Here is a 12,487-nt window from a genome sequence, read left to right on the forward strand (position 1 = left end):
ATCATGCTCGCACCTGCTTACCAACTGATACAATAATTGCGGTAATGTCATCCCCCGTACTCCATACTAAAAACAATTGTATATTATAACATATATATTGTAACAATTGCTATAAGTACATGTTATAATTTCAAAAATGTGCAAAGCAGAACTGAAAGAGAAATGTTAAGATGTTTGAGGAGAGATGGTCTTCAAGATGTTCAAAGTCTCCCTCGTTGTCAATCGAAATATTCTAACACACGTTTTGGGTGGCTGGCTTTAACTTAGAGTATGGAGGTGCAGAGAATGTGAGTGGTGCTTCCCAGGAGCCACCAGGGAGAGTACAGCACCACCGGGGCCCCGGGGGGCCGGACTGGTCCGGGTCTGAGGAGGAGAGCATGTCTCTCTTGGGTTGGAGGCGTGAAAGAAGTGAAAAGCAGTGAAAAGCTGTTCCCTCAGAGAGAGAGAGAGAGAGAGAGAGAGTGGACAGTGATGCTCAGACAGGAGTGATAACGACAGAGAGAGAGAGAGAGAGAGTGAGAAAGAGAGAGAAAGAGATGGGAGTCATTTCTGTTTGACCTTCTGCACAGCAAAAGAAGATTCTCTTTCTTTCTTACTCTTGACGAAGAGGAGCTTAGATTGAAAAGGAAGGTTCAGATTCAAGTCGATACCTCACACTGGCGCCTGGCGTACAGACAAGCTGGAGATGCCACTCCTGCCAAGTTTCCAATCATTCTGGATGAAGTGGCAAATGGCAAATAAAAAATCAATGTAACAGTCTTGTGAAGATGAAGATATGTTTTAAAGAACATGTGACCAGAGGGTACCAGGACTAGAAGAAGAAAGCAGATTCAACTCATAAGAAAGTTGATTGAAGAAGTTGAGAAAATCAAGATGTTTTTCCTGTTTTCTTGCAGTGTTTTGGGAATTGTGACGTCATTTCTTCCTCTTCAAGGTAAAGGACAGCTCTTCAGGGATGTAGGTCTGGTGCTATAAGTACATGATATAATTTCATAAATGTGCAGAGCAGAACTGAAAGAGAAATGTTAAGATGTTTGAGCAGAGATGGTGAATTTCAGTTTGAATTTCAGTTGTTAGTGTGCCATTGTGGTAATGTTCCCACAGTTGTTTATTAATGTTCAATGTTCAATAGTAATGTTTTGAATGCATGGCTGGAGGGGTACTGAGAGCCTGTTATATTTGTACTGTACACATTGTGGTTCTCACAAACCATACGTTATTAACACTAACCATTTTTATTCAAATGACCAACTGTTCATATCAAAAAACAATTAAACACAACAAAGACATCAAATTCGCCACAAAGTATGAATCCTGTAGGGTTTCTCAAAAGTGCTAGTTTTGTCAACGTTTCGATCTGAACCATTGTATATGATCATAAGTAACCTTAAAACAGGGCTAAACATGCATTTTCCCTTTACTACTCCTTTAAAGGCTATTGGGAAGCATGTTCATCCTTACTGTTATTACATCATTTCAACACAGGAAAGCAAGAGATTGTGAAGGTCAGTGAGGGAGAAGAGGTAGAGAATGCTTTTAAAACTGATTGATGAAAAGCTCCATTCAGAAGAGCATTGATCCATTGCATTCAGCAAAACACAATACAAGGCCACCGCGCAGATGGTGACTTTTGGGAGGACGAATGAGTGTTGAGCGATGAAATCAGAATTGCTCCTCCACCCCCCCCCCGTCCTTTCTCCTCCTCCTCCACCTCCTCATCCTCCTCCTCCTCCTCTAGTGTGTGGCCACCCCAGGTGGTCCAAGGCCCAGGCGGAGGACCGCCTCCTGAAGAGTCTGTTTGACCGCTACAACAAGCTGGCCCGGCCTGTGGCCAACGCATCTGACGTGGTCAAGGTTCGCTTCGGCCTGTCCATCGCCCAGCTCATCGATGTGGTGAGGACGAGAAACCCTTTCGCTCCACTACTCTAACACCGCCACACAAACGCCTTAACGCAAAACTTTTTTTCTCCTTTCCATAAGGACGAGAAGAATCAAATGATGACTACAAACGTCTGGGTGAAGCAAGTGAGTTGAATTCCGCCTCGTTCGCTGTGTTTGGTACGATGCTGTAACTGCTAGCAAGCGGATGGGTAATAATTCTGGGCCATATATGGGCCGGAACTAAGCCGCAAGGGCCAGATCTGGCCTGTATATGGCCCAGATCCGCTTGCTATCTGATCTGCTTCCTCCAGGAGTGGTACGACTACAAGCTGAGGTGGAAGCCCAGAGACTACGAGAACATCACCTCCGTAAGGATCCCCTCCCAGCTCATATGGAGGCCGGACATTGTTCTCTACAACAAGTAGGCTTGTTTCCGTCCAACACATGTTGACTCGTAACATATAGGAACATAAAACAAGCACAATATCTCTATAGCTGTGACCACGTACGCCAGACTAAGTTTTTGTGGACCAACTGACAGACAGAGCTAGAGATTTGCGCTGGTGACAGCTAAAAAGTAGAAGATACAAGACAAAGGAGAAGGAACATTACATTGGGAATAGTGGTCACACTTTACAATAAGGGTCACAAAAAACATTATTTAACTGTTAACTAATGCTTATTTAGGGTTAGGTTAGGTTACTAATGTTAATTAATACCTTAGTTAGGGTTAGGGTTAGGTGAGTTAACCTTAGTTAACATAAATAACATTAGTAAATGGTTAATAGAGACATTAGTTAACTGTTACTTCATGCTTAATAATGTATTAACTAATGCTTATTAATGTACCCTTATTGTAAAGTGTTACCGGAATAGTGAGAATATGAAACTCCATGGCTATACAGTATAAGATAACCTCAACCTTCTGAGTTTTCCATACTCATAAATTGATCAAATCTTTAATTTTCCATATTATCAGTGATAAAACATCTCTGTACTCTTCAGTGCAGACGGGGATTTTGCCGTGACCCACCTCACCAAGGCCCATCTGTTCCACGACGGCTGGATCAAGTGGGCGCCCCCGGCCATCTACAAGTCGTCCTGCTCCATCGACGTCACCTTCTTCCCCTTCGACCAGCAGAACTGCACCATGAAGTTCGGCTCGTGGACCTACGACCGGGCCAAGATCGACCTGGTGAGCGCGGCCGGCGACGTGGACCAGAGGGACTACTGGGAGAGCGGCGAGTGGGTCATCGTCAGCGCCACGGGCAGCTACAACATCAAGAAGTACGAGTGCTGCCGCGAGGTCTACTCCGACATCACCTACTCCTTCGTCATCCGGCGCCTTCCGCTCTTCTACACCGTCAACCTGATCGTCCCCTGCCTGCTCATCTCCTTCCTGACCGTGCTGGTCTTCTACCTGCCGTCCGACTGCGGCGAGAAGGTCACCCTCTGCATCTCCGTCCTCCTCTCCCTCACCGTCTTCCTCCTCCTCATCACTGAGATCATCCCGTCCACCTCGCTGGTCATGCCCCTCATCGGCGAGTACCTGCTCTTCACCATGATCTTCGTCACCCTCTCCATCGTCGTTACCATCTTCGTCCTCAACGTGCACCACCGCTCGCCGCGCACCCACGCCATGCCCCGCTGGGTGCGCGCCGTCTTCCTGGAGCTGGTCCCCGGCTTCCTGTTTATCCGGCGGCCGGTCGTGGTCAAGGGCAACGGCAAACGGCCGGCGGCGGCGATTCAGAGGGGGGCCGGCGGCGCGCTTTGGGCCGGCGTTGAGGCCGAGCTGGACACCCGGGGCGCCCCGGCCCACTCCGCCTCTCTCTCCCCGGGTCGACGCGCCAAGGGGCCCACGCCCACGCCACCACTGCAGGTATGTAACTCTACCGAAAGTCCACCCCTATAGGAGTCGCATTCAAGACTATAGGCTCACCCAGGTTTCCTGAGAGGCACCATTTTGCCATCCTCCAGCATCCCCAAGGGACGCCCCCCGTGGCTAGATCCACCGTCCTCCGGGAAGAACCGGCGTCCCAGCCAGGCGACACCCCTCCTCTTCCTCCTCCTCCTCCTCCTCCTCCTCTCCCGCGGCCCCTCCACCGTCCGCCCGGGGACCGGCTCCACCGGGCCCGGCCTGCGATGCGCTCCCTCAGTGTGCAGAGCGGTCTGGGGGAGGGGGAGGAGCCCCAGAGCGCCGGCCACTGCCGCTCCCGCAGCACCCAGTACCGCTGCCTGCATGAGGAGGCCCCCAAGGTGACTGACACTGTGTGTGTGTGTGTGTGTGTGTGTGTGTGTGTGTGTGTGTGTGTGTGTGTGTGTGTGTGTACCAGGTTTAACAATTCTTGCGGGGATCAAATATCCCCACGAGAATAGTTAAATAAGAACCATCATCACTTACGGGGATATTTGGAAGGTCCCCACAAGTTTATGGCTAGTTTTAGGGTCAAATGTTATAGTTTAGGGCTTACAAAAAAGGATTTATGGTTTATTTTAGGGGGTCTATGGTCTATGGTTAGGGTTAGGTTGAGGGTTAGGGTTAGGGGGTCTTCAGGGGTCTTCAGGGGTAAATGGTTAGGGTTAGGGTTTCGGGCTAGGGTTTAAATGTACGCGGTCCCCACAAGTATAGTAAGACAAGTGTGCGTGTGTGTGCATGCGTGTGTCATTTTGAAGAAATAGAAAGGTTTCTATTCTATTTATTCCCAGGGCAACAGCAAGAGCGCGGGGAAGCCACGTCCTCTCCTCCAGCGCCAGATGAACAGGGAGGAGAGAAGGCGTAGCTGCCCTGCCCTGTGTAAACACCACATGGGCCAGACAGAACCCGCCCAGGCGGGCAGTTCCAGCAGCACCGGAGACCTTTGCCTCCTCTCCCCCTCCATGAAGATGGCCGTGGAGGCGGTGCATTACATCGCTGACCACCTCAGAGCTGAGGACATGGACTTCTCCGTAAGTCTGTGTTCGGTGATCTAATAATTCCACTGGTTCTGCCCATCTAATAATGGACCATGAGGATAAGTAGAGTTCCCTGTCATTGTTACTGAACTTTAAAGTCGCACTGAAACAGACGTTTGAGATCATCTAACTTCCGTAGTTTGACGTATTTTCGACGCAAACAAGCTATGAGGGTGGGACATGTGTTTAGAGGAATTTGATTGGAACATTGACAAGTGGGCGGGTTTTAAGAACTTTAGACAGATTCGATAGAAGGATAGCATTGATTGACGGGTGGATGTTGTGAGATTATTGGACTAAAATCAAAGGTACCTGTTGTCGTCATTGCACGTGACCTACCGTTTTCCAGGAAGTAAGAAATTATATACTTTGATATAAGATTACAAGAAAAGTAGAATTTTGTAATTTTTTTGGCATACATCGTTGAATAGGTGAACACTATGACCAATTATGTGAACCAAAATGGGACAGAATGCTTTTTTCATTTCAGTGCGACTTTAAAGTCACAATCCGCAGTTGGGTTGACTGACCGGACAATTGTAATAGTGCAACAACAACGGGACAACAGTACTCATTCTTGAAACTATAGTAAACTAAGTTGGGTTTGGTGCTGTTTCACCTACTATACTGACCATTAAGACTCTAATAGTAGTTCCTGAACTAATGAACTCATGGGTATGTCCTCTGTAGAAAATGACCTTTCCTGTGTCCTACAGGTGAAACAGGAGTGGAAGTATGTGGCGATGGTCATCGACCGCATCTTCCTCTGGATGTTGAGCATGGTGTGCATTCTGGGAACTGTAGGCCTCTTCCTCCCGCCCTGGCTTGCTGGAATGATGTAGTCTGGCTAGTCTGGGGCCATTCGCTGCATTTTAGATCCAGTCTAAGGTGAAGTTGCATCCGGCGGATAAGATTTTGGAGTTGGCAAGCTCTAGATAGTCTGGTGCCAATCGCTTTGCAGCGTTTCCCCTATAACTGTAATGAGAACCCCCACCCCCCACCAGGCCAAAAAAATATATTCGTTTTAATGCCAAAACTACTTTACAGTCAGTTATCGGACTTTAAGGCCGCTAACTGTTTTAGCATAAGTCAATGATAACATAGCGAAAATTAACATCACAGCTCAGCTGTGCTCTGGAGTTCTACATTCATTGGCTGAGAGTACGCTTTGAACAATGCACTCTAGAATGAGCAAATGTTTTTCGGAATGAGAAACAGGGCAAATGAAACCCAATGATCAGACATACATGATGTATACTACACAGAATCCTTTGATTGAGCCTCAAATGAGCTTATGAGTGATAAACTGCATATAAAATGAATAACACATTTCATATTCATATTCATTAAGACAATATCACTCCATTACCACAAAGCATGCATTGGGGTGGGGGACAACATGTTTACTGTGCACTTGCTGTTTATTATGTCATGTATTCGTAATGCTATTGATGTGCTATTCACATATTAGAAAAAGTAAATAAATATATTGAGTACTCCTGTGTCTCTGTGGGATACATTTTGAGTGCAGTAATAGCCTATTTTATGTGTTTTACCTGTTGAAATCAATGTAGCTGACCAACCATTTAGTCATTGAGGGCTAGCATCAGGAAAAGATACTGACAGCACAAAATCACAAGTATATAATTAATTTATTAAATACAAGTTAACAACTCAAAGGGACTAGGCTAGGATAAACATCATTCCCTAATAGACAGAAAATATTCCTGACATGGCCTAAGAGACTTGTCCTTTTTCATGTGACATACTGCGTATGTTTTACTATGTGTTCTTTGTGTGTTATTGTTGTTTGACTTGTACAGCACTTTGGTCAACTTTGTTGTTTTTAAATGTGCTCTATAAATAAAATGGTATGGTATGGGTATGGTATTGGAATCAGGCGCAGCCGGGATACCTAACTGTAGCCTACTGTGTTGTCCCTTCCGCGTTGGCAATTCCGCAGGTGCCGACTCTCCACGTCAGTTCAGCTCTCCAAGAGGCTTTCTGAGCAAAACATTAATGCAACTGTAGGAACCTACTGCTATCCAAACAATCAAGATCATCTCCAGTCACAGAGACGATGTCATTAGCTGAATCCGATGATAATTATGACTTTGTATTCAAAATCGTTTTAGTGGGAGATGTCGGTGTTGGTAAAACTTGTGTGGTTCAGCGTTTCAAAACTGGCATATTTATCGAAAGACAAGGAAATACAATCGGAGTGGACTTTACCATGAAGACCATGGAAATTCAAGGAAAGAAAGTGAAGGTTAGTACATTACAGTCATTTAGTAGTTAGTAGTACATAATATTGTAGCCTACATATATTTTTGCAATCCAAGTAAACAACTATTGTTTGATGTCATCATGCGGTGTTGTCAGAACTGCTTCCTGCTGAACAGCTACAGTAGCCTATCCTGCTCTGGATAAGTTACTGAATAACCTGAAGTCGGTTTATTATCTATATTCACCAAATAAGAAAATCAATATATCATAGATTATTCACTAGGACATGTTATGTCTGTCTTTTAGGCCTCTCCGAAGTAGACTATTTATGTGTTATCGACTCCTAAATCCACTATTCCCTCCTTTCTGTGGCTTAGTCAGCAGACATCAGCATTTTTTTTTTATCAATGACGTTCTGTGTGTGTGTGGTTGTGTGTACCAATGCCAGTTGGCTGACTCTGCTGGGCTGTGTTCATAAGGCTACAGCTGTGTTTAATGGTATATCTAGATATACCATTAAACTGTGTTCTGTGTAAGCTGTGTTCATAATGGTATATCTAGATATACCATTAAACACAGCTGTAGCCTTATGAACACAGCCCAGCATAGTCTAAGCTCAACTGGCATTGGCACACACACACAGACATTGATTAAAACCAGGCCAGGTCCATCCTGGCTTATGTGCGTGGCTGGCTTGTTTCTGTTCAGGACTGGTAGGACGGAAGCTAGTCATGCCACTGAAATAGCTGTGAATTGAAAGGACATGAAATAATGTCTGATAAATTGAGATAGGTCTTGTCACCTGGACACATCAGTTCCAATGCTTCCAATGCTAATCCAGCACAATAAGAGCGGGATAGTCAGTTAGCTCATGAGCTCACAACAACTAGCAGCAGCTTCAATAACATTAATGGTAGCGGTCAGTAGCTAAAGCAGTTACACTGACACTGTAACATTAGCTATTTTGCTATGACTACTGCCTCTTGTGGTGCCAACAGAAAAATGCAGGTCAACATTGACCAGAGTAAGGGAGGGAGGGAGGGAGTGACAACTGGACAAACGCTATCCTAGGTGCTGGCTTACAGCCATGCACAAAAACAACAAAGATTGGGTTTTAAATATATTTTGCTTCATGGTTAATAGATTAAATTGGATTCAACTTTATTGTGAAACAATCATTCCGATATGGATATCTGGGACCAGTGTCCCAGGACACTGATAGTCTAGTAGTATCTGTCATTCTGCCCATGTGACCTTGCGTGTGTGAGGCGTTGCAACCGCCGTATCTTATATTGTTGTTTGTGTCTCAGCTGCAGATCTGGGACACGGCGGGCCAGGAGCGTTTCCGCACCATCACCCAGAGCTACTACCGGAGCACCAACGGCGCCATCATTACCTACGACGTCACCAAGAGGGCCTCCTTCATGTCCGTGCCCAAATGGATGGAGGATGTGAAGAAGTATGGAGGGTCAAACATTGTGCCACTTCTTATCGGTTCGTCTGTTTATAAATTATCCACTGATTAAACACTATGAAGTTATTATTTTATGTGATATATATATATATATACATGATATGATATATATATATATATACACATCATATATATATATATATATATATACATAATATATATATATATATCATATATATATATATATATATCATATATATATATATATATATATATATATATATATATATATATATTTGGTATCGGTATCCTTGGTACATCAATATCTGTCTATTGATCATCTCTCAAACCCTAGCACTCTCATCCATGTCCATGTGACTGAAATGTTGTTGTTTACTATTTATTCACAGGTAACAAATGTGACTTGGCCGATATGCGCGAGGTGCCCTACCAGGACGCCCAGACCATGGCCGAGCAGCTGGAGTTCATCAGCGCCATCGAGACGTCAGCCAAGGACTCCAGCAACGTGGAGGAGGCCTTTACCAAGATGGCCACCGAGCTCATCCTCAGACACGGGGGCCCCATGTTTAACGAGAACGTGACAGACAGTTTTAAACTGAACAGCAAAGATGTCACCGCTGAGGGCTGGGGGTGTGGCTGTTAATATGATTGGCTAGAGTATTCAGATTGGGCCATATAAGGGTTGATGCCATTCTGAGGAGAGTTTGTGGTGGAACAAGGATGATTGACCAGAGCGAAGGGTAGTACTTGTTTTTGGGTTGTTCAATCAGGCTCATCTTCAGGGATCAGTGGATGGACACGTTTGATGTAGCAATAGGTGTCTTTTAGCAGCGGAAAAGGCATGTGTCTGTAGCTGTTTTTATTTTGTTTTTCCTTTAGAACTACACAGGGAAGATAGTGTAGCACAACATGGCCCCAGTGTGGGCTCCGCCCGGCTACTCTTTCTACAGACAAGCCTGTTTGCGTATGGACATTGATTTAAGACATGCAGAGTGGATATGATCGTGTCTTATGGCCAGTATGGAGTTAGGGTTAGGTTTGTCTTTGGACTACAACAAGGGTATTGTGGACGGTGTGTTCTTGTCAAAGAGGTCAGGGTTCATACATTACGTATACCACAGGCTTTGAATATGTTTTGCACAGTGATTTATCAAAGTGATCCTGGTTTCAATTGTTTGAAGGTACTGTATGCAGTACAGCAGTGAGAGTTGTTTGGTGTGGGAGGTTTTTTTTGCACAAAAGAATGTGATTCCAGAGTGCCATATTTCTGGACCTCTAGAGTCTCTCTCTTGAGAAAATGACAGAATTGTTTGTGTGTATTTTAGTGGGGAAAGGCTGTGTTGTGTTTTCTTCAGCCATCCAGCCTAGCGGAGGGAAAACCAGGGCTGGATAGTCACTATAGTCACTAGCTGGTCTGTGAAGACAGAATGAAGTGCTTGTGTATCGACCAACTGGCTACACTGTCGGAACTTTTTTCTAAATTTGATATTGACAGTGTAGGCCTATCATATTTTCAGTTTTATAAAAAAAATATATATATCAGGAAGTCTGCCATGGTTTATATGTTATTTGTGTGAAATCGTATCATCTTTACTCTTGTTGTTGTCATATGTACACTTAATTGAGATGTGAACATCGTTGAATGTATCTGAGGGATAATTGTGTTTGATGTAATGGAGGTGACAGACGGACGGTCAGTGCCTTTCTCTTCCTCGTGTCCTGGACAGCAGGTCGACCAGGTGCGTGCTTAGAAGATGAGTGAGAAGTGAAGACTGGAGCATTGTTCAACAAAGACAATGGAAACCCAGTGGGCCAATGAATGAGTAACTATGCAATTTTACCACATGTTGATATACTTGCCAGTGGATGTTTTTTAAATCTTTGTATCTTGAGATATCATGCTCAAAATCATCTGTTCATATTGAATTAAAATGTCATTTTGTGAGAATCTAAGCCCGTGTCTGGTTTGATGCAGAAGGCTGAGACTAACCTAGAATGTGTCTAACCCTCAGACAACTGAATGTAAGAAAATAACGTTAGAACAAGTTCAAGTGTAGTCATTTATTACAAACACAACAAAAGTCTTAAATAGTGTCAATTTTGAATTGTTAAATATGGTAGCCTGTGCAAGGTAGGCATGTCTGTTTTACAGTGGCTTCACATTTTTATAGGTCTCTTAGTAAAAAGAAATCTATCAGAAGAAACATCTTGAAGTTAAATAATTAGATTATTTTGCTGAGATAATTTACTTAAAATACATATCACACGTAGGATACACACTTAAAGATACTAGAAGATGCATGAGTATGGCAGGAGTGTAAGTAACTAAGTATAAAACATCAAGTTAAGGCACTATAAAACAAAAAGGTGCCGTCACGATTGTACCCCGGATGATGAAATCGAGGGGATAAATATTATTTGTGCGTGTTTCATGTGTGCGCGCGTCCGTTCGTCACACATGTAGGCCTACCAGAGCCCACCACCGTGGGACGGTCCCCACAATTATTTTTTCCCCAATGCCAAGTAGGCCTACATTTAGCTTTGTACAAAAAAAATGTACCAAAAACTATGCTTGGTGTCTCAGTAAAAGTTTATTTGAGGGGGTGTGCATTAGACTAAAAAAAAAATTGCGCGCGCGCAGATGCAAATCATGCCAACAACAGGGCTCGAGATTGCAACCAAAACAGTTGTGCGACCCATTATTTTTGAGAGTGCGAGTTCAAATTTAACATGGTCGCACTCGTGCGAGTGCATGATGACCAAGGCTGTTTTGGTGCACGCACTATATTTCCATATAAGATTCCTTCATGTCATGTCATGGTTATGACAGTGTCACGATAGTGTCATGCCAGGCTTAGCTTACTGTATGCACACCCAATCAAAGGTGTTACCAAGTTCGGTCTAATCTACTCTAAATCCACAGAGTTCAGATCTTGATGTGTTTAGTAGCTCTTGTGGTGCTTGTTCTTACCCTGAATGCATTGATCCATAAGGCAGCAGTAACACTATAGAAAGCTGAGAGAGGCATCGAACAAGCTGGAACACTGTCAGAATGGTAAATGGACTGCATTTATAGCGCTTTTATCCAAAGCGCGTTACAATGGCCTCTCACTCACCCATTCACACACACACATTCACTCACAATGATGGCAGCTGCCATGCAAGGTGCTAGCCTGCTGGGAGCTGTTTGGGGTTCAGTGTCTTGCCTAAGGACACTTCGACACGTGGACAGGAGGAGCCGGGATCTGAACCGCCGACCCTGCTCTACCACCTGAGTCACAGCCGCCCAGAACGGGATGTGGGCAAAATGAGCACAAGACTAAGGAATAAATTCCAATTTCTGGCATGAAACAATAACATACAAATGTATGTTGTTGATTGTAAAAGGTGGACTATTACCCCTAACCCCACCCTTTATCTGCCCATACCCAACACTTTTACAATGACTTTGCACATGTACAACTGTCTGTATTATATTCATATTCTAATAGGCTATATTTTGAAGTCTAGGTGTAGACTTAGGTTTACGTTCTTTCTAGGTTCAGAGTTAATATATTATTCAACTGTAGTATATTCATAAACTTTTCTTTTAGGTCTAGGTTATCTTATATTATTATTAACATTATATTACAATGTTTAGTCAGTTACTGATAAGCAACTGCGGAGAGGAGCAGGAGCAAAATGCACCAATGCACCTGTACTTGTTGCATAGGGCAAAAAAATCTCTTGAAAATGTAATATTGTATACAGGATAGTACGGAAGAGCATTAGGGCCAAAAGCTGTTTTTTTTTTAAGCTTCTGAGTTTAAAGTCAGAAATTCTTTTTTCTCAGAAATTCTGACTTTAAAGTCAGAAATTCTGACTTTAAACTCAGAAGCTTAAAAAAATAATATATAAACTAAAATATAAACTCAGTTGTTGGCCCTAATGCTCTTCCGTAGGATAGACAACTGACATAGGGCCTACAAGAAAACGGCACCATCCTACAGACGT

The 12,487-nt window shown here is 43.8% G+C and overlaps 2 protein-coding genes across 2 annotated transcripts; both read left to right on the forward strand.

The window, feature by feature from the left end:
• Positions 1-1,767: 1,767 nt before the first annotated feature.
• On the forward strand, positions 1,768-5,675 carry LOC311327619 (neuronal acetylcholine receptor subunit alpha-4-like; the record flags this gene model as incomplete). Its single annotated transcript, XM_084460705.1, has 7 exons — positions 1,768-1,893; positions 1,981-2,025; positions 2,193-2,302; positions 2,887-3,760; positions 3,859-4,137; positions 4,588-4,827; positions 5,550-5,675. Exons 2-7 carry the CDS (start codon positions 1,996-1,998, stop codon positions 5,673-5,675), a joined length of 1,659 nt encoding a protein of 552 aa, XP_084316831.1. The 5' UTR covers positions 1,768-1,893; positions 1,981-1,995.
• A 1,132-nt stretch (positions 5,676-6,807) lies between these two features.
• rab43 (RAB43, member RAS oncogene family) lies at positions 6,808-10,357 on the forward strand. The gene is made up of 3 exons (XM_084460553.1): positions 6,808-7,102; positions 8,370-8,553; positions 8,884-10,357. Exons 1-3 carry the CDS (start codon positions 6,914-6,916, stop codon positions 9,135-9,137), a joined length of 627 nt encoding a protein of 208 aa, XP_084316679.1. The 5' UTR covers positions 6,808-6,913; the 3' UTR covers positions 9,138-10,357.
• The last annotated feature ends 2,130 nt before the right edge of the window (positions 10,358-12,487 follow it).

This window comes from Borostomias antarcticus (assembly GCF_949987555.1).
Source record: "Borostomias antarcticus genome assembly, chromosome: 33".
NCBI classification, from domain to species: Eukaryota; Metazoa; Chordata; class Actinopteri; order Stomiiformes; family Stomiidae; genus Borostomias; species Borostomias antarcticus.